At 42.1% G+C, this 21,127-nt stretch overlaps 1 protein-coding gene and 1 non-coding gene across 4 annotated transcripts; both read left to right on the top strand.

Annotated features, from left to right (window-relative positions):
• Positions 1-871: 871 nt before the first annotated feature.
• Positions 872-17,842, top strand: PPP1R8 (protein phosphatase 1 regulatory subunit 8). Of its 3 annotated transcripts, XM_051988060.1 has the most exons (7): positions 982-1,087; positions 2,759-2,819; positions 8,658-8,811; positions 11,352-11,572; positions 14,256-14,400; positions 15,420-15,484; positions 15,965-17,842. In XM_051988060.1, exons 1-7 carry the CDS (start codon positions 1,032-1,034, stop codon positions 16,316-16,318), a joined length of 1,056 nt encoding a protein of 351 aa, XP_051844020.1. In that variant the 5' UTR covers positions 982-1,031; the 3' UTR covers positions 16,319-17,842. The 3 variants fall into 3 exon arrangements, with proteins under 3 accessions (XP_051844019.1, XP_051844020.1, XP_051844021.1); XM_051988059.1 differs by lacking the exon at positions 2,759-2,819 and having other exon boundaries at positions 872-1,087; XM_051988061.1 differs by lacking the exons at positions 982-1,087; positions 2,759-2,819; positions 8,658-8,811; positions 11,352-11,572 and adding an exon at positions 11,579-12,202 and having other exon boundaries at positions 15,965-17,437.
• LOC127558523 (small Cajal body-specific RNA 1) lies at positions 4,683-4,849 on the top strand. The gene has a single exon (XR_007952901.1). It is a non-coding gene; the product is annotated as a small Cajal body-specific RNA 1 (non-coding RNA).
• Positions 17,843-21,127: the final 3,285 nt, after the last annotated feature.

Raw genomic sequence — 21,127 nt, 5'->3', positions numbered from 1 at the left:
ATTTATTAGGGATCTACTATGTGCCAGATACCATGCTAAATATTTTATAAATATTACATCATTTGATCTTCATGGCAATATTCTACAAGGATAGGAATTTTACTGCTGAGGAAACTGAGGTAGACAGTTAAGTAATTTATCTAGGGTCCCACAGTTTGTAAGTTACTGAGGTCAAATTTGTATTGAAATCTTCCTGACTCAAGATCTAGTATTCTATCCATTGCAGAATGTCAAAGCTGGACGGGAAATGTCAGAACTGGGATGGACCTTACAACATGGACTATCAAGACTAGGAGGAATCTTGAAACCCAAAAGTCAGAGTTGGGAGAGGCCTTAGGACACTGAGTTGGGAGGGCTCATGGAACATAGATTATCAGAACTGAGAGGGGCTTTAGAACATGAAGATGTCAGAGCTGGGAAAGGCCTTAGAAGAGGGAATCTCAACTGGGAGGACCCTTGGAATGTTAAAATAGTCAAAAATGGGCCTTAGAATCCAGGATATTGGAGCCAAAGAGGGCTCTTCGGGACCCAGGATGTCGGAGTTGGAGGGAGCTTGGAATCCAGGATGTCAGAATGGGATGGGGGGGTGGGGCTCCTGAGACCCAGGTATCGGAGCTGGGTGGGAACCTTAGAACCCAAGATGTCAGAGCTGGGAAAGCCCTTAGAATCCAGGATGTCAGAGCTGGGAGGGAGAGGGGGTGAGAACCCAAGACGTCAGAGACTGTCTAGTTAGTTTTAACTAGAAACAGAGCTTTCTCAGAACTGAAGTTCTCTACTGGCTCAAACGTCAGAGCCACGGCTCAATCTGCCAGACCCATAGACCCACGAGAGAGGTGGGACAGAACGGCGCATGCGCCATCGGAGACCTTGCTATTAGGTCTTCAAGATGGGGGGGGCACCGGTTTCGGACAGAGAGGGTGGAGGGGCGCGCATGGATTGCTGGGATCCCTCTCCTCGTCTCCCCTCCCCAGTTCAGTCCTCCCACTTCCCGGCATGCTTTGGGTTCTCCAAATGGGAGGGGGAGACGCAAGATGGCGGCAGCCGCGAACTCAGGCTCCAGTCTCCCGCTGTTCGATTGCCCGACTTGGTGAGCGCCGGGGTCCGGGTCGGGCCGGGGGCAGGGGCGTCTCCGGGGCGCGGCGGTCAGGCTTCACGGCCTGGGCCGGGAGGCCGTGTGGGGCAACGGGGAGAGGAGGCGGCCTCCATCCTACATCCTTGCTTCCTTCTCGCCTCCTCTCCCCTAACCGGGCCGGCCCGGGGCCCGGGGGTCGGGCCTGAGGCCGCTGAAAGAGGGGGAGGGGAAAGGTTAAGAGTGGGAAAGGTTCCCCCTGCCCCGCCTCCCCATTTAGGCCCTTGTAGACCGAGACCAGCAGAAAAGGGCGGGCGGACGGACACACGGGAGGGAGAGAGAAATCGCAGACACCGCCCCCCCCCTGCCCTGCCCGAGAACTGTTTCCCAGTTGAACGGGAAGCTTGGAAAGGGCTCCGGCCTAATCTCACCGCCAAGGACCCCCAGGGTGTGAGCCTCAATATCGGTCCCCTCCCCTCTGGCCTGCCCCCCCCTCCCCCGCCACCCCCTCCCCCCCTCCCCGAGCTGAGCAGCAACCCGGACGGGCAGCAAGCACGCCCAAGAGTAAGAGCATCCATCCAGAGACCGTCCGAGGTCAGCGTCGGAGGAGGTCCCCAAACGGGCCCCTGCCCTTAACAAGCGAGAAGAGCCGAAAGCCGGAGGTGCAGACCCATTAGCCCGAGGCTGTCCCTTTTTCAGTAGCTGAGAATCCCCAGACCCCAAATCAGGGACACCTCTGAAGGAGAGTGCCCGCCAGCCCCTGACACTGTAGTCGGAGGGTTGGGGCTGGTTTGGGTGGGCACGCGCCGCCTCTCCGGTGGTTTGCTGGGCAGGATGGGGTCCGGCTCCTGAGATGACTCCGTCGTTACTGCTCTTGTCTGTAGGATATTAACGGGATGGATGTTGATAGGTTTGCTTTTGTTTTCAGAGAGGTCTAGCTCCAGTATCATGGGAAAGGTCTTATTTGACCCCAGGCTTTCACTGGAAATGAAGGAGGAGGAGCTTTTGGGTGCATGTGATCCCTTGTCTGATTCTTGTTCTTAAGTTCATCCCTGGGCCTTCCTGGGCAGCCAGTTCAAGATTGAGATGATTTATCATGGCTGTGTGGAGATAGAGGAAGTATAGTGCTCTTTTATGTCCATGTCTTCCAACAGGAGGTAGGGGCTTCCTATGTCAAGGTCATCTATGACTCCGAACTGGACAGTATTTGTGTTCTTTTCAAGGTCCGAGTCACTAGTCTGTATTTGTACTGTGACATGACTAACTTTTGAGTTTTCCTGCATGTTATTTCATACCTTGAGCCCCAGATACTTCTTGGCTTATTCTGCCTTTTCAGATTATGTGTCAGACCTTAGAATCAAGCCCAGATTTCCTCATCACCGTGGAGGAAGCATTCTGTCTTTATAGGCCTTTCCTGCAAGGTAGACATATGGTTTTAAAATAGAGGTTTCTTTCCTGCTGTTCTAAATATTGCTTAACTGAAGTCTGTTTTGGAGCAGTTGAATCATTGGAGAAGTACAGCATCGAAAAGTGGAAAGGAGCTGTAATAACAGTGAAGGAGATGGCATTTCTACTTGAACATGAACTAATTATAGGCTGGTTGGAGAGCTACAACACTCAATGGGAACAGAAACTGTAAATAGCATTCATTGTACTCATCCTGAAGGTCTTTTTCTCTTTATTTTCTAGGGCAGGTAAACCCCCACCTGGTTTACATCTGGATGTAGTCAAAGGAGACAAGTTAATTGAGGTATGAAAATACATATCATGCATTTTTTCCATCATGGGAAAGCATGAGTCACTTCCCACCCCCACTTCTCTGCTTTGTTTTCCAGTAATGCTATTTTAAATTCCCAATTTTTTCCATTAAAAGTACTTAACAATATAACACATTGAACCACATGTATCTCTTCAACATGAGGTATATGTTATATGTTAGATTCTCCAGTTTCCCAGTTTCTAAATAGGTCATGGACCTTTGAACTCTTAAGGCTATAGGCAAAGGGCCTAGAAGAAGTTTCTGTCTCTTACTGGGAAATAGCATGAGATGTACTGGGAATTAATTAGCTGAATAAATCACATGGAATAATGGAATACAGAGCATGAGAAAGAGGAGTCTATAAGAATTGTCTCTGAATTTTGCTTAGAGGATTGGACAAAGCTAATAAGGAGCCATGCTTTTAAAAGAGGAATGGGAATCATGACTTTGTCTGAAGGAACAAATAATTAAGTGTTAAAAGTTCCTTATAAATTGTGGCATCCCCCACTCCCTCATGCATGTGCGTACATGTGCATACACACAGAATTTTGGAGGCTGAGGGTACTTCACCAGAATCCAGTTGAACTTTTAAAAAGAGCTTTCGGAACTTAAAAAATTGTTCTTAGGTTGAGACATCATTATCACCCAGAGACAGTATCATTGTTGCTAAATGATATGAACCAAAGAACCTCTGTGCTTTACATCAGTTTCAGCACTTACTATAATTTCTCTTTAATTGTTAAACATTATGTATTGTACTGTCCTATTGTCTGTTTGACAAGTGGCCTTGTATGAAGGATACTTCCAATGGACTTTGTTATAATTGGTCCCTGTTGGACTACGCTAGATTAAAGTACAGCTTGATATGAGGGACTGGCTCTTTCCTGCACCCAAATGCGGGGTAATCTCAGGTCAGTTACTTATAGTTGTTTTATCATAGGTTCCACTTTTTAAAGTAGAACTTGTAAGAGCCTCCTGTTGAGATTATTGCAAGGAATACTTCAGAAGATCTCTGCTCCTTTGGTTCCAGCCGTGCACCAGTGCAGATCACAGTCCTTCCTCATCTCTCCTCCTGGCTTCCCTGGCTTCAAACCCAGCTAAATGCCACCTCCTACAGCAAGCCTTTCCCAACTCCTCGTTATTGTTGTGCCTGCCTCAGAGATTATCTTCAGTTTATACTGTCTGTTGTTTGTATGTAGTTGTTTGCATGTTGTCTTCCCCATTAGACTGAAGTCTTTGAGAGCAGGACTATTTTATCTATCTCTATTGCTTAGCACAGTGCCTTTGGCACTTAGTAGGAACTTATTAAGTTTTTATTGACTGAATGTTTCTCACAAACTATACTCCTCTCCTGACAGCAAATATTTTCACTGGCTATCCCTCCTCTTCTCCAGCTCCGACTTCTTTGGCTGCCCTGCTGCAAGTCTTAGCTAAACTCCCAGCTTCTATTAGAAGCCTTTCCTAGGCTTCCTTCATTTTGATGTCAGCCCTCTGAGATTACTTCCATCATAACCTGTTTATGTCTTATTTCTACATAGTTGTTTGTATTTTGTTTCCTGCATTAGACTGTAAACTCTTGGAGGTTTGTTTTTTTTTTTTAATCTCTTTTAAGTTTTTTAAAATTTTTGATTTGACTAGAATTCAACTAATATTTCTATTATCAATATAAGTGGAAAGGAGACAAATAGGCATAATTTATAAACTAGCTATTGATTCCTAGAATGAAATCTCTCCTTTAAATGCTCCTTTAGATGACAGGCTAAGTCATATATGGCAAGTCAGAATTCTAAGAGGGTCTTTTTGTCATTCTTATTAGCAACACACCTGGACCGGTCTTATCTCTATAGAATTATCAAGCACTTGATACTAACCAAGCTATCTGTATCCTGAGCTGTTCCAGAAGGTTGGGATGTGTCTTGTGATAGCTGGGTTTTATAAGTGCAATATTAAAGTAAACCATGAGTCTTTTAAGCCCAGCATGTTGAGGTGAGCACTCTGGGTTATAACTCAAAGGTACAGTCCTGATGATGGCCAGACTGGGAATAATGGCTGGAGTGAAACTCAGAATTCTAGCTTGAAGTGAACTCAGAGGTGAGATGGTCCCATAGTCTGAGAATGTATCATTATGAAGCAGGGACATTGAAAGAGTAGCCAAGCAGGTCCTGTTAGACATGTAACCTTGCCTTATTTGATGTCATTCTCAGGACTTGTAAAGAGAGTGCAATTGATTTGCCACCATAAATCCTCCATGAGTATTTATAAAACATGAGTGGAGAATGCCAAGATAAATTTGGCCTGTGTTTTGGACACATGGATCCAAATATGCAGGGCAGAGCGAGATAAATGCAAAGAAGAGGTTCAAACATTTGAGAAGGGAAGTCACTGACCCATGGCATGAGGAAGAGAGGTGTCTGCGAAGAGCTTTTTGTGGGACATTGTGCTGGGCCTTAGGGGAAAGGAGGGATCCAAAGACAGGTAGAAAGGAAATCTCTTTTAAGCATGAGGCACAGAGACAGTGTAGGATAGGACGGAAGACAGAGGAGACTAATGTGATAGGATTGAGAATACATGCAAAAAAAAAAAAAAAAAAAAAAAGGGTTGAGAATACAAGAAGAAACTAGGGAGCTCCTCAAAGAGGGAGTAAGAAGTGACCTGACCATAACAACATCAGGAAGATTACTTGGGAAGCAGCATGAAGGGATAGGGTAAAAGTAGTATGGGTGGTTAAAAGATTGTCTTATGACCTATATATAAAAAGAGTTAAGAATGGAACTAAGGAAGGAGGTTGAGGGTTAGGGTAAGGAGAACAGCCTCGAGGAATCAAACCAAGGGCAATTAAGTGCACTATGGATAGAATACTGGGTCTGGGGTCAGGAAGACCTGAGTTCAAATCCCTCCTCAGACTCTTACAAGTTGTGTAACCCTGGGCAAGTCACCTCATTGCCTCAGTTTACTCATTTGTAAAATGGGAATAGTAATAGCACCTCGCAAGTTGTTGTGAAGATCAAATGTGGTAATACTTATAAAGCACTGAGTGCTTTGCCAGTGCTTGGCACATAGTAGGCATTTAATAAATGGCTTGTTCATTTACTTCAGGTTGTATAGGTAGAAGTATTTGGCAGCTACTAGAATATGGGGTAAGGGAGAAAGAAAAGTTAAAGTCGACCTCATTGAGATACTGGGAGAATGGTGGTACCATTACCTGAATGGAGAAGGTAAGGGGGGAAAGGTAGGTTAAAGGGAGAAGGCCTTCATTCCTAGACACGGCCACATTAGGTTCCATTGGTTCATGTAGATAATGAGATCCAACCAGAAGTTGGAAATCCAGCACAAGAGCCCACGGTAAAGGATGATATGGAAGATAGAAATCTGGGAATCACTGGCACAATGGTGATAACTGAAGCCAGACAAATAAAGTCACCCAGAAGAGAGGCAGAGAGCAGGAGAAAAGAATGCTGGTTCCGAGTCAGAGGGCTTTGGGCTCAGATCTTAGTTTGGTTTCTTCATGACCTCTGCGACCTTGAGTGAGACTCAGACTTCTCTGCTGTAAAATGAGAGCATTGCTGTTGTAGAAGCAGGGTCATGTAAGGCAGGAGGGGAGACAGGGAGGTATCAGCAAGGAGGGCACCCACTACATATTGCTCAATAACTGAGTGAGTCTAACCTGCCTACAACAGACCCTGAGTGACCTTTTAGACTCTTTTAAATTTTCATTGTTTTGAAGCAGGTTCAAAGTAGAAGCCACTTCATGAGCAACAGCTATTGAACAGTGCATGTGTTTTGAGAGTAGAGCCACATATCTAGGTTAATGGGAACTAATTTAAGCTGAGGCCAAAGTAAATTAGGTTATAGTCAATGAGTTTGAATAATAAAAATACTATAGACTATGGATCGTGACAGAGGTGTCAAACATGTAGGAACAAATTAAAATGTATTTGGGGAATATTTAATGAAATAAATTAAAATACAGTGAAACATAGATAACATTGATATATGATTTTTCTAAGTCCTCATCCTGTTGCAGGGATCCTTTTCTGCATTTTATTTTAGCAGCTCTTGTTTCTCCTACCCTCCTGCACTGAACCTGGCAGTGTCAGCTCCTGATAGAGCTTATTGGAAACACCTCTCTTTTGATGTAAATAAATTAATGAAAATATTATGGCCTCATTGTAGTCAGTTGTATCTTCAAAGTCATTTATCTCTTTTGTAATAGAAAAACTGAGACACCCTGGGAAACAGTAGCCTTCTGTAGATCCAGAATTGAGGATTCCCTGATTCCCAAGAGTGCCATTCCTTGGGCCACTCTTCCTTGTTACCTAACTTTATCTAGGAAAAAATTTATTTTAAAAAACTTAAGGTGAGTTTAAAAGGAACTTGATTTAAAAAAGAAAGCTAGAACAGCCCTCTCCTGCAGACAGGAGGTTTGTCCTCCATAGTACCTTAGGAGACACCCTGTCTCCTTTCTATTTCCATGGAGCTGCCTTTACTTTTGGCAGCTGCCTTCAGAATCTGTGGTGTGTTATTTGGTGAATCCTCAGGTTTAGCAAATATTTGTCTTTTGAACAAAAGTCGTACAGAGCATTATACAGTGAATAAAATATGCATTCATGGTGGAGGGGTGGTTTTGATCAAAGTCAAAGCCTTGAGCCTGTGGCCTGATGTGGAAGAAGCACATAGCTTTCCAAGGTGACTATTGTGATGAATAGCACTGGTTTGGATAGAGAAATCAGAATGAATATGTTTAATCAGTCTTCATTGCTTTAATCATGTCTTGTGCTTTTCTTTTCAGTTTCAACTTGAAATTAGGCAGTATGAAAAGTTTCATTTTTAGATAGCATTGTTTTGTTAGATAGCATTGTTTTGTGATGGGGTTAGAGTGAGGGAGGTAGAAAAGGAGTTAACTTAAAAAGAGGATGAGGGAGCCTGATAGTCTTGTCCCCTGGCTTCATCATAGAGGGACAATTCAGCAGTGAACATTTATTCAAAGAGCAGCTGCTGTGCATCAGGGCTTGCAGATACTAAGACAAAATGAAGTTGTCCCTGTGCTTAAGGATTTGACATTCTAACAAGGGAGACACCTGTATTTAGATTAGTATGTACATAAGAAAGACCAAGAGATTTGTAGAAGGAAAAGCACTAGCTGTTTGAGAGGATTCTTGAGAGAATGATGTATATCCAGAAAAAAGGCTGCCAGAATGGGTGAAGCCTGGAGATGCTAGAATTATTGAGGAAAGGTTGAAGAAACTGTGGCTCATTAGCTTGAAAAAATAGGAGACTTATATAGGGAGGTACAATGATTCGTCTTTTAAAACATTTGAGGGGCCATTACGTGAAATAAGGATGACTTGTTTTGTTTGATTCCAAAGTATAGCAATAAGAGCAGTGAATTTAGATGCAAATTTCCATTCAATATAGGGGGAAACTTTTTAATAATTAATTGTTCAAAAATGGAATGGGTTACCTCAGAAACAAATTAAATTCCAGTTGCTGGAAGTCTTCAAACAAGAGCTGGATCGCCATTTATCTGGGATATTATTGTAGCTAAGATTCCTGCTCACATAGCGGGTTGAATTAGATGTTCTCTCGGGTCCCTTCCAAATATGAGATTCTTGGTGGGGGGAGGCGGGAGGATTGAATGGTATCCCTGAATTTGACATGTGATTTCTGTTTAGGAGAAGTGTTATGAAATGTATTTTGTTTTTGACAGAGAGCTATCACTCTGCAAAAGACTATTAACTAGTTGAACATTTTTATTGATTGGAAAACTTTGGGGGAAAGTCATCAATGCAAGATATTAAGTAATGTTGTTTATTTGGTACTCAACCTTAGAAACTGATCATTGATGAAAAGAAGTATTACCTGTTTGGGAGAAACCCTGATCTATGTGATTTTACCATTGATCACCAATCTTGCTCCCGAGTCCATGCTGCCTTGGTCTACCACAAGCATCTGAAGAGAGTTTTCCTAATAGATCTCAACAGTAGTAAGTAACTTTACTTCCTGTCAAACTACTTTGGACTAATCAGTCTTTAAATAATGCTTTATTGCTGACTAAATAGGAAATTAAGGGTTTTCATTTAATTTTGCATATATAACACTTGCCTGCTCTTTTCCAGCTTTTATTGCCACTTTCTACCCTTGAAATAACTGATGTTTGAGACTGGAGATATAGGGAGAGAAGCCATAGAGGGAAGGTTCCCCTCCTTCTTCTTCAGAGAAGGTAGTAGGAGTGCAGAGAGGCAGCTTCCCAAGACCAGAAGTTGGAAGGTTGGGAGAGACTGCCTTCTAGGACCTAAGAATTTGTAGAGAACTTACTATAACTTACTAGTTATAGATTCTCACTTGGGAAAAATCCTTCCATAAGTCCATTCTACCCAGTATCAGTGACTGCTCCCATGAAAATACATCATTACCTGAAGCAGGATTATAGAGAGCAGTTAGTTTTGTGGAAGTTGTGTTCTAAAAAGGGCCTAAAATTCAGAGGATTTAATGCCAGGGAGGGCTTGAACTCTCAGTTTGTCACTGGTGTCTTGAGGTGATCAGTCAAAAGACAAAGCACTAGGATCTGTTGTAGCATAGTAATGATATTATTGTAAATAATAGTGGATAGGTCACAATATTGTACAGAGAATGCCAGTCTTAGCTGTATTAGCAGAAAGAGGAAGCCGTTTTGGAAACTAATATATGATTATTTGAATTTTAATTACAGAAAATTCATCTTACTGATTGTTTTACTTTGGCTGACATTAAATTTGCTTTGTTAACTAATCTGAATAAGGTTTATACTGTTATCCTAGAATCTGGCTTGTATTAAACCTGAGTAATCAATTATGATATTAGCTTTCAATAAAGACCACCACCTCCCCTCACCTCCCTCTTTCCTATATATTTGCATACTGTGATGTACACCTTTCTCATATACACATACTTCTTCCCCTTTTTGAAGAGCTCTCATTTTAGGAATATTTTTTTTTGGGGGGGGGGGACCAATAATAGCTAACATTTAAATAGTGACTACTATGTGCTCAGCACTGTGCTAAGTGCCTTGCAGTTGTTATTTCATCTTATCTTTACAACAACCTTTGCAAGAGTAGTAAGTAATCTCCACTTTTTAGATGAAGAAACGAAGGCAAACAGAAGTTAAATGACTTTTCCAGATATAAGTGCCTGATGCCAGATTTGAACTTGCCATCCTTGGCACTCTATCCACTGAGTCCACCTAGCTGCCCTAGTGAGTCATTGACAGTTTTCTTTTGTGCCCAAAGCACATGACAACTAATAGCGTATGCTAAGTAACTGTAGGGAACTAAAACTGGATTAAAAATTTGGCCACAAATAATTTATATCCAGATTGAGAGTCACTTCAGTGAATCTGAGGTTTTAGTTTGTTCATTTCAAATGTGTTCATTGCATGATCTCTTGCTTTATGGCTTCTCAACCCCTTAGTCAACTGGGAGTGACCCATGAGGGCACTGGCATTGACTTAGGGGAGAGTCAGATTCCCCACAGTCCTTTGTTCATTCATATGTAGGTTATATATAGATCCCAATTTTGGTGTAGCCCAAGTGGAAAAATGTTGAAAGGGGATCAGCATGGTCATTCTTTTAGTCAGGTTTTATTCTGGATTAGGGAAACTCAGTTAACAAATCTAGACTGGGCACTTTATAATCATTGCATCATTGCACATTATGGTAGTATATAAGAGCTAAGACATTTCTGCTTCATCCTAGACCACATGAGGGCAGCCTAGCAACAGAGTTAACATTCAGAATGCTGGGAGAATTGAGTTTTAATCTGAGTAAGGAATGAGCTAAAAATTTAGGTCAAAGTTCAGAAAAGGGAATTAGGGCTTTTTAAAAGGCAAAAGAAGGGGATGTCCAGGCTGGAGTTTATGTGAGTGTCATCATAGAGAAGTGTGAATTTTCTGACTGGAAAAATCTGATTGCAGCCATTAAGTTACAAAAAAATTCTATGTACACCATCATTGGTTACAGGCAAATTGTCTCTTGAGCCAGTTGCTTAATGTTGTAGCTAGGGGACAGGAATCTAGAGTCTTGAAAGTCCTAGCCCTGACAATTCCTGACTTTGTGATGTTGGGCTAGTTAGTCTTTCTTCATCTCAATTTTGTTATCTGTAATGTGAGCATAAGAAGACTTACTACAGATAACAAATGAGAAATCTTGTTTTATAACTTAATTCAGAGTTTTTCATTTTTAATGTAACTCTTGTATTTTTCTGATGCTGTGATCTTATTTGTGCAGAAACTCCTTATGCCACAATTGCAGTAGCCCCTATAACACTTCCACCTTGTGTATTTTAGTCTCTATTGCTCCAGGAATTCCTTGTGGAGGATCCACCGTGTTGTGAGGCTCGAATGAGAGAATGTAAAAGTGCTCTGGAACTGTACTATCTGCAGGATCTTAGTGATCTGGGAGGTCACTGCTATTTGGGACTGGAGAATCTAAACTCAGAAACACTATAGAATGGCTCCATTCTCACTCCTACCTTTCTTATCTTTCCCAGCACACGGCACATTCTTGGGTCACATTCGATTGGAGCCTCACAAACCACAACAGATCCCCATCGACTCCACAGTCTCATTTGGTGCATCTACACGGGCGTATACTCTTCGTGAGAAGCCTCAGACGTTGCCATCAGCGGTGAAAGGAGATGAGAAAATGGGTGGAGAGGATGATGAACTCAAGGGCTTACTGGGCCTCCCAGAAGAGGAGACTGAGCTTGATGTAATTCTGTGGTATTATTTTGATATTTTGGACCAATGTGTGGAATGTAAATGATGCAGAGACATTCTCCGTTCTTGTAATTTGTAGTTCTCCGCTTGGGAGAACAAAAGAATCAGCAGCAAACAGAGCCTGATCCCCATGATGTACATCAGCATTGTTGCTGAGTGGGCATTGTGATGCAGGCTTACGTCATCACACCCAGAAATGGGGAGATTTGGTGAGGGGGGGGCTAAGCTCATCTGTCTCATGACATCTCATCTTCCTTACTTTGTCACCTTCATGGGCTCATAGACCACATTGTAGGCTGTGAGTTGCAGGTGTTCGTCCCTTTCCTCTAGCTGATTGCTTTAAGACAGTAGAAGCCATAGCGTATGCTATTCCTTTGTGTAGACCACAAAGCTTAGAAACTCTCAGGATGTTAACACAGGACTTACTCTGGTTTTCTGGGCCTTGCTGCCCACAGGAGGAAGCCATTTCTAGAGCGGTACAGTCTGCCTTTCCTGGAAGCTGCTTCCCGTGGGTCTGCTGCTGATGCACCTTAATATGAACTGACATTTTATAGAACACTTTAAAGTTTGCAAAGAACGTTTACATGCTTTTTTTGTATGGACCTCACAGCAACCCTGTGAGGTAGGTACTATAGGTATTATTTTTCACATTTTACAGTTGGGGAAACTGAGGCTACAAGTGGTTCAGTGATTTGCCCATGGTCATAGAACTCCTGAGGATCTGAGGAGGGATTGGAATGTAGATCTTTTTGTGTCTGTGTTATGGCACCTCACTGCTCACTCCCTTGGGTTATCTTTTAAAATGGAAGCAGATCAGCTTTCTGTCTTAGACAGTCACATAATTGTCACCCTGATAGATGCACAAGTTGGTTTGATCTTTTGCTTTTTAAAACCCAAACTCATAATTTCTCATTCAGGACTGATTTGATTAGAGCTGAAAAGTGAAAAATCATCTTGTTCCTAAAATTCAATTCAGAGTTTTACATTTTTAGTGTAACTCTTGTATTCCTCTAATGCTTTGCTGAATCTGTGATCTTATTTGTGCGGGAGGTCCTTATGCCACAGTTGCTGTAGCACTTCCCATCCGGTGTGGTTTTTTAGTCTCCATTGCTCCAGGAATCCCTGCGGAGAATCCAGCTCAACCCTGGAGCTCTTCCTCCCTCATGGGCACCAGCATGGCTCTCCGGGTTCTCCCTTCACTTGTACTGCTTTTCTAGGCATCCATATCTTCCATGATGCTCACAGGGATCCTTGAAATGAATTGATAGGATAGCTTTGGAAAACTAATTTATGTGTTTTTGAACTCAAAGGTTTTTTTCTTTTTCTCCAATAAATGTCATTTTTTTTTTTAAGCTCTGAATCTGTACATGGGCTGTGTATTACAGGTGGGATTGGGTGTGTGTGGTGTGTGTGTATGTCTGTCTGTGTGTATACACATCGGTCCACCCTCACAGATGAAGGTAATTGCCCAGAGTCATAACTCTGTAGATCCACAACAGAATGGAAGCAAAACTCAGACTTGATCTCCTGACTTCTAGAGGCTTCTTCACGACACTAGTTTTTCATTTCCCTGGCATAGACTCAAAAAATTCACATTAAACTACTCTTATTTGCTCTGTGGACATGGTGATTCTGTGCATATGTATAATATGCTGTGTGTCATTGGTGCGTGTATGGGGTGATTGTTTTAGATACATGTATGCCTATACATGGGTATATAAAGATGGCAAATGACGGAGAAACATATCATTTTAGTGTTGCAATGAGAAGTTGGAGTCATGGAAAGAATCTTGAGAGCCAGGAGTTGAGGATTCTCAGTCCAGCTTTGGCACTGTGCTTTTGGGCAGGTCACTTGGACACTCTGGACCTGTTTTCTCCTCTGTAAAAGGAGGGGTTTGGGCTTAATGATTGTGCAGCCAGATTCACTTTAGCTGTTTCTTTCTCCTGTTTGTCTTCCTGCCTTTTCCCCACAAATATTATCTTCCTTTCCAATTCCTAGTGAAATGCTAGGGAACCCCTGTACTGCTAAGCAGCCTCCAAGGACTGGTCTCCAGAAACTGGAGCATCCAAGGCTGCATTGCAGATTGGAGTAAGTCCAGCAGAAGATAAAACAAGTAAACTGTACTGAAGACAAAATCAGTTATCGAGATAGATGGCTCCATGAGTATGAATAAAATGGGGAACAAAGAGCAAAATCTTAATGCTAAAAGTGAAATGCACAGAGGAAAGGAACTCTTTATTCTTTGTGTGTTGGATTTTTTTTTTTTTTTTGCTTAAAACCAAGTTCTTTGGAGCTCCCCCCAGTCTCACTGCATCCAGATGTTTTTCTTCATCTGTCCTCACAATAAGAATGAATTTAATCACCTTTCTTCAGACAAATAATAAAGTCCAAATAATATTTACCCCTGCTTTTTCACTTCATTTGGATGGTCTCTGTTCTACTTGTCATAGAGAAGTTCCCAAATCCCGACAAATAAAGATCATTAGGTATGTGAATATAGGATCAAAGAAATTTGAGATTTTGAACAACAACATAGATCCCCATTTGTCTAGAAAGGACAAGATGAATTTTCAAAGGCTCTCCTAGTCCTGATACTCTTATCTTGTTGCCCTGCCCTGAAACCTTTATCTGTAGGTACACTGACTCCCTGTCTCCTCTGTGAACCCATCCTTAGAACTTGACAGAGTTCAACACAGCCCATAACAAACGGATTTCTACTCTCACCATTGAGGAAGGGAATTTGGACATCCAGAGACCAAAGCGGAAACGGAAGAACTCTAGGGTAACTTTCAGTGAAGACGATGAGATCATCAATCCAGGTGAGTGTGGGTTCCCTGAGGAGAAGCTTGTCCTTTCAGAGAACCAAACAAACATCATTTTTGGTGGAGAGAAAGCTTGGATTGGAGTTAAGAGACCTGGATTCAAATCTTGTCTCTGCTATTTGTTAACTTTGCAGTCTTCATCTCTGAGCTTCACTTTCCTTACCTGTAAATTGGGAATGATAAAATTTGCACTGCCTGCTGCAAAGTGCTTTTAAGAAGGTCAGATGAAATATAGTATATAAATACTGTATACATTTTATCTGTGTTCTAAACCTTGATTTCATGTATTGGGTTTTGTGAAAACAGGGCTATTCATTTTTTATCCTCCTCAGCATAAGTAAAAGTTTGTTTTATGGCTAAATTGGTAGCTAACAAGTAGCAGAGCTGGGATGTCCTAATTCCAAGTGTAGCATTCTCTTCACATGACCAAGGAAGTTCTTTATGTCATAAGAGTTCAATGCAGGGTTATTCTAAAATAGGATTTTGGTTTTAGAAATTCATTTTATGGACCATTTTTCTTCAGGAACACATCTCTTTGTATAGGCAAGGCATTACCCATGCTGCCTCTATTCATATTGTTAATATTCTTAGTCATTTTAGCTGATCTGTCCTCTGCCGATTATGAGAAGCCAGGATCCGGATTGTGATTTAATACAATGTGTTCACAAGCTTCAGAGTTGGAGCTACTTCTCCTAGTCTTGTACAACATAGTTAATTGAGCCCTTAGAGATTTCACATCTCTTGGCAAAGTGTGGCCTCTGGATCATAAGTTAAGGAATTCAAGTCAGAATGCCGAGCACTATTCTCCAGTCTTTACATTGATTTGGGTGGCAAATGCTGGGCTAGGCTTAGAGTAGGCTTGTTCTTGCAGATATATGCACCTAATATCACAGATTAATTACACAAAACCATAATGTTGCAAAGGGCTAGTGCCACAGAAATAACTTGATGCCAAGTTTGTCTGCATTCTTCTTATTTACACATCGGTCTCACTTTGTTTCCATTGCCCTTTGCAGAAGATGTGGATCCTTCTGTTGGCAGATTCAGAAACATGGTACAGACTGCAGTGGTTCCAGTTAAGGTATGGATTAGTGAAGTATGATGTGTGCCATGAGCTGTGGCTCCAGTCTTGTTTTTAAACTCCCCTTCGTGTACGTGAGGTTTAGTTGCATGGTTCATTTTAATATTGAGTTCTTCCTGTCAGTCTTCATTTTCTAGTTTCCTGATAATTCCTTGGTTTGTATCTGGCTGGGCTATGGGAAGCTTGGGAGACATTCTCTAACTAGCGGGCCTGGTGCTGCCCATTGTGGATATAGATATAACAGAGGCTTTTCCAGGAAAGGCCTCCGGGATGGTTCTAGATTGCCTTTTATTTTTTGGCCTCTTCCCTTTCTCTTATTTGGGTGGTTGAACTAAGTTGACCTTTAGGGTTCTTCTGCAATTGTGAGTCTTAAGACCACAGTATAGGTCGAAGAGGGAAGGTGGGGAATTGTCAGGGTTACCATAGAGCTCGATCTCTTTTTCTGCTTCACCCTTTTCTCTCTTTATTTGCAAACCCTAGAAGAAACGCGTCGAGGGCCCTGGTTCCCTCAGTTTGGAGGAGTCAGTGAGCAGGCGCATGCAGAACTTTCCATTCAGCGGAGGATTGTATGGGGGCCTGCCCCCTACCCACAGTGAGGCAGGTTCACAGTCACATGGCATCCATGGGACTGCACTAATTGGTGGCCTGCCCATGCCCTACCCAAACCTCGCGCCTGAGGTGGACTTGACCCCTGTTGTGCCATCAGCAGTGAATATGAACCCTGCACCAAACCCTGCGGTCTACAATCCCGAAGCTGTAAACGAGCCCAAGAAGAAGAAATATGCAAAGGAGGCTTGGCCTGGCAAGAAGCCCACACCCTCCTTATTGATTTGATATTTTTGGTCCTGGGGTGGGGTGGGAATTGGGTGGAAGGGTGGTTTGGGGGGCTAATGAACTGAGGAAAAAAAAACTTTCCATGTGTGCAGTATCGTCTTTCAGAATGTCTCTTGGTGTCCTAACCATGTAATTTTATGACGGGCTGGGGTTGGGGTTGAAATATCCCGTTAAAGATCTGTCTTCAGAACGCTTTCTATGTATAGAAATTTATTTCATGCATCTTGTGAGCTAAACTGCCCAGCCACCTTTTCTCCAGGCCCTTCGACCTCCCTTCTAGGATCATTTTTTTATTTGAAGTTATATATATATTGTTTGTAATGAACACCAGGCCCTCAAGATGAGTTGGATGGCCATGTAGCAGGAAAGCTGCTAGTGTTACTGATAATGTGGGTCATGTGACCTGATTTGTATTTGCTATACTTGAAATTCCCAGATAGAGTTGATTTTAATGAATTTTTCCTATGACAGTAGGGTTCTCATGAATTATAGACTGGTCATAAAAGGGTTCTAGAGTTCTTCATGAAAACCTTATCTAGGTTTAAACTTAAAGCTTTTCCCCAGGTCCGCAAGTTGGAGTCCTATAGTTAGACCTGTCCCTTTCTGTCCTTACTGTTGGGATAAGAATGATTAGATCCAGGTCTGTAGTTGCGGTTAAAACATGATTGTAATTTGACCTGTGGTTTTGTTTTTTAGAAAACATCAGCACTCCATTTGCTAATGTTTCTCATTTGATTCCAGGGTGCTGTTTTCTCAAGGCTTTATTTCTCCTGTCAAAAGGCGTTAGGAAGATGATTTTTAAAAAAGGCTATGACCAGTTTAGGGTAGTTTACATTGAACATTAAAAGATTTTATTTGGCAAGTGACCATCTCTTGAGGAGGATGACTTTAGGACTAGATTCAACAGCTTTTCCCCTCCCTGTGATGTGAGTCCTTGGTAGCTCAGAACTTTTAAGGCTGGTCTTGGCCAAGACACATAGGAGGCAAAGGGAGGGAACATCAATGGGAGATTTGGACAGAGGTTTGTACATTTGTGAAATAGACTTTTTTCCACACTTTCTGTGTAGCTTTTTACCTGTAACCTTGACTACATTGTAAATTAAATGCGACTTTTTGCCATTTGGGCTGGGTCAATGTTTCAGTCCCCATCCCCTACTCCCACATGGTTAGGAACTGTTTTCCATCCCAGAATGTACTGATCTGTTCCCATTTTGGTGCTGCAAATGAAGATTCCCGATGAAGATGGAAGTTCTAATTAGCTTTGTAGGTCCCCCAGCTCGAGCTGAAGGATGTAAAATAGGTTAACATGTACTGACCTTCTTCATGGAGAGAAAACTGCTGTAGTCCTGCTCACCCAAAGGTGTATTATATATACAAAGCTGCCTCCCAGCCCCTCATGCAGTACCTCCACCTCCTGGGACCAATTATATGTTTTTGAGGTGTGTGGTGGTAGACTAAATTGAAGCCAAAGGTTAAGATAGTGGAGTTTTGCAGTTAAATAAAGGTAATAGCTTTTTAATTAAACTTGTATTTCTTGGTATTCTGGGATCTGACTTTAATATGGAATAAATTGGATAGGATATAGAGAAATGTAATTGGTGGGAGTGGGGAAAGGCTCATCATTTTAGTTATTGATCTAGAGGATGGACTTTTTTTTTTTTTCCTCCCAAAGAACCACTGATAAAAATGGTTCTTAAGTGGGCCCCCCTCAGGGCAGCAATTGGACTGGCTAGATTTATTGGATTTCATCATCAATTTGCTGATGGAACAGTACATTCAGCTTGGGCCATTTGGAGTCAGGAACAGAACCTGGCATGGATGCTTCATGAGTGCTGTGATTTCTATGACCTTTTGGTTCCAAGACTTGGCAGGGATAACATTCCCTTTTATTTACAAGGCATTCAGTTGTCAACAGAAATCCAGAATTTACTGCCCTTTGTAGGTGGGGCATTGACCTATAAGAATGGGGGGTTGGTTTGGTTTTTCATTTCCACTTTACATTTTTAACTCCAGAAATTGGATCAAGGGTCAAGGGCATCTTGACTGCCCCTAACATTCCTTTTTCAGCTTCTGAATACCTCTGTAAGATGCTTCCAGCCTGAAATGAAAAACAGTTTCTGGGAGGTTATAGAAGTTCTCTGAAGATCTCATTTTCTCCAAGTCTCCCTGCTGACCAGCTTCCTTAAAACCTCAGGCAGTTTGCTTTTTCCTTGAATTGAATTAAAACAGCTGGAGGAATTGGATACCCACCACTTGGATGTCCAAGACATTTCTCCATCCTGAAAAGTGCCTCTAATTTGTGGATGTCAAGTCAGACTCCTCATTTCACGGTTACATGACAAATAACTAAACGTCAGGATAATATTTTTGCCACGTGTGAATGTGAGTGCATTTGTGATATAGATGTGTGATTTATCTGTAGTAATTTCTTAAATTTGTAGAATATATATGTGAAGAACCTCAAAAATGTGTTAGGGTAATAATGGATTTTCTTGTTTAGGTATTTAAAAGAATTTTGAGGATTGGGAAAGTGGGATTTTTTTGGCCTTTTGTATTCTGTTCCTCCCTGATGAGGTGGGCACTGTCCAGCAAACCTTCTGGCTTGTGCCTTGATAATAATAAAACTATTGTGAGATATGCACATGTGGTGTTCCCTTCTATATGTGGGGCAAACCTAACATATTCCCTCTCTGTTCTCATTCTGTCCATTTCAGGAGTCTGGCTGAAGGAGGAGGTACTTCATTCTATGTCACTGCATCCTGGGGCCCACTGTGGCATCTCCACTGCTCAGCCTTTTTGGCACGAACCGGGCACATTGCCACGGGATAATGGAACCTTGCTGTTAACTGTTCAGATTCAGACTGCTTTGTGCCAAATTCTCTTGTTCAGCATGGAGCAGAGAGACAGGGTCACTTAGAGCCCTGCTGCTCTTTTAAAGGTAAAATGTCCCACTTAATTTTAAGTAAGCCCAGCCACATCACAGGGTTTGCTGGATTAGGATTTAGCCTTTGCATATCAGGAGGACTCCTCCTTTTGAGTTGCAGTTCAATTTGGGCAGCAATCAATTTGGTCTCTTAGGGTGTGTGGGGGGGATTTGGAAGATTAAACTAGCAATTCATGGCTCAGGAAAAAATAGTATGGAGGCCAGCCCTTCAATGCAATTCAGTGAACATTTATTTAAGCCCCTGTTGTGTGCAGGACACTGGAAGAAATACACATAGACAAGTACTTTTAATGCAGTTAGAGGACTGAACCCTTGAGATGAGAATCTCCAGCTTGGGGAGATATCAGCCCACACCAAGGAGATCTGTGAAGCCTCCCTGGAAGAGAGGGGGCGAGTACTTGAGCAGGGTGAAAATGATATTGGGGTCTGGGTGGATTGCAGGCTAACTTGGAGCGGCAGCCAGCGAGGCTCTGGAGAGCTCAGGTTTCTTTAAGGAAGGCCTGGTGCCTGGAATGATAAGAGTTATAGTGGTATGGCTTCCCAGTGGGGCAGCATCTTCACCAGTGTGTTCTTGGTGCCCCCCTTCAGGAGGGGCCTGGATAAATTGGAGTGTGAACAGTGAAAGGTGGGCAATCAAGATGGTGAAGGATACAGAGACCACACCACATCACGGTCAGTTGGAGAAACAAATGGTAGCTTGGAAGACAGGATGGTAATTATCATCAAGTCTAGTATCTGAAGAAAAGTTTCATGGAGAAGGAATTAAATATGCTGTTGTCAAAAATGAAATTTAACAAATGGGAAAGAGGCAATTTTCTAAGCTAGATATAATTTATTAGAAGCATGCAGCTTGATGATAGGCTAGTCTCCATTTGTGTCAAAGATTCAGAGTGAGACTTGACAGTGTTTTTCAAATTCAGGTATATATATCTTCTTTCTATTTGGCCTAATTTGGACCTGTGATAAAAGCAAGACAATCCTGATAGGTGGATATTTTAATAAAGAGGCAGATTAATATAGTTCTCAGTTCCTCCCATAGGGTAAGGAGAGAAGAGCAATCTCTTGACTAGAAAAGCATAATCCATCTCAAGTTCTTTCTGGTTTGGTCTCCACTTAGACTGGACCACTCTAACTTGGATTAGCAAAATCAAGGACATAAAAGAAGTCACTGGGGAGGGCCTAGCTCAATCTGATCATCAAAAAGCTATTGGGGGCTGGGAGTGATCACCTTAGTCTATCATGCTCTTCAGAAACTGTCTGACTTTCAGAAATAGGGTCTGTCAAAAGAGGAAATAGGTGGATTATAGAGAAATGTTGGTTATTAGCTTCATAGAGTGTAAAACAGGAAGTACAGGCGGAAGAGGCAAAGAAAAGATAGATTCTGATTTGATATAAAGTAGGGTTTCCTCTTCACTGAGGATCTTCTAGGGAAGTCTGGTACCCATCTATTGGAGAAATTAAAGATGTGATTATCATGGAAGTGTGAGGTGCACTTAGCTCTTAAGGTCCTTTGCAACTCTTGATTCTGTGGGCTGAGCTTACAGAAATCAATCTCGGCAGGAAGATGTGTTTGGGAGAGATTTTATCTACAAGAAGTAGTGTGCATAAAAGCAAAGGAATGGTAATCAAAATCAGGAAACACTATGTGGTTTGATCTGGGATGCTGAGGATGTAATAGAGTTGAATAATAAGGATATTGATCTTTTGCACGATACTTCATCTCCCAATTCTGTGTCCTTGCCCAGGTTGTGCCCCCAGGTTGGAATGCTCTCTTCACCTCTGCCTCTTAAAATCCCTGGTTTCCTTCAAGACTTATCTCAAATGCCAATTTCTGCATAAAGTTTTTCCTATTTCCAAGGTTGCTA

This window comes from Antechinus flavipes, chromosome 3 (genome assembly GCF_016432865.1).
Source record: "Antechinus flavipes isolate AdamAnt ecotype Samford, QLD, Australia chromosome 3, AdamAnt_v2, whole genome shotgun sequence".
Lineage (NCBI taxonomy): Eukaryota > Metazoa > Chordata > Mammalia > Dasyuromorphia > Dasyuridae > Antechinus > Antechinus flavipes.
This window is presented reverse-complemented; position numbering and strand designations above follow the sequence as displayed.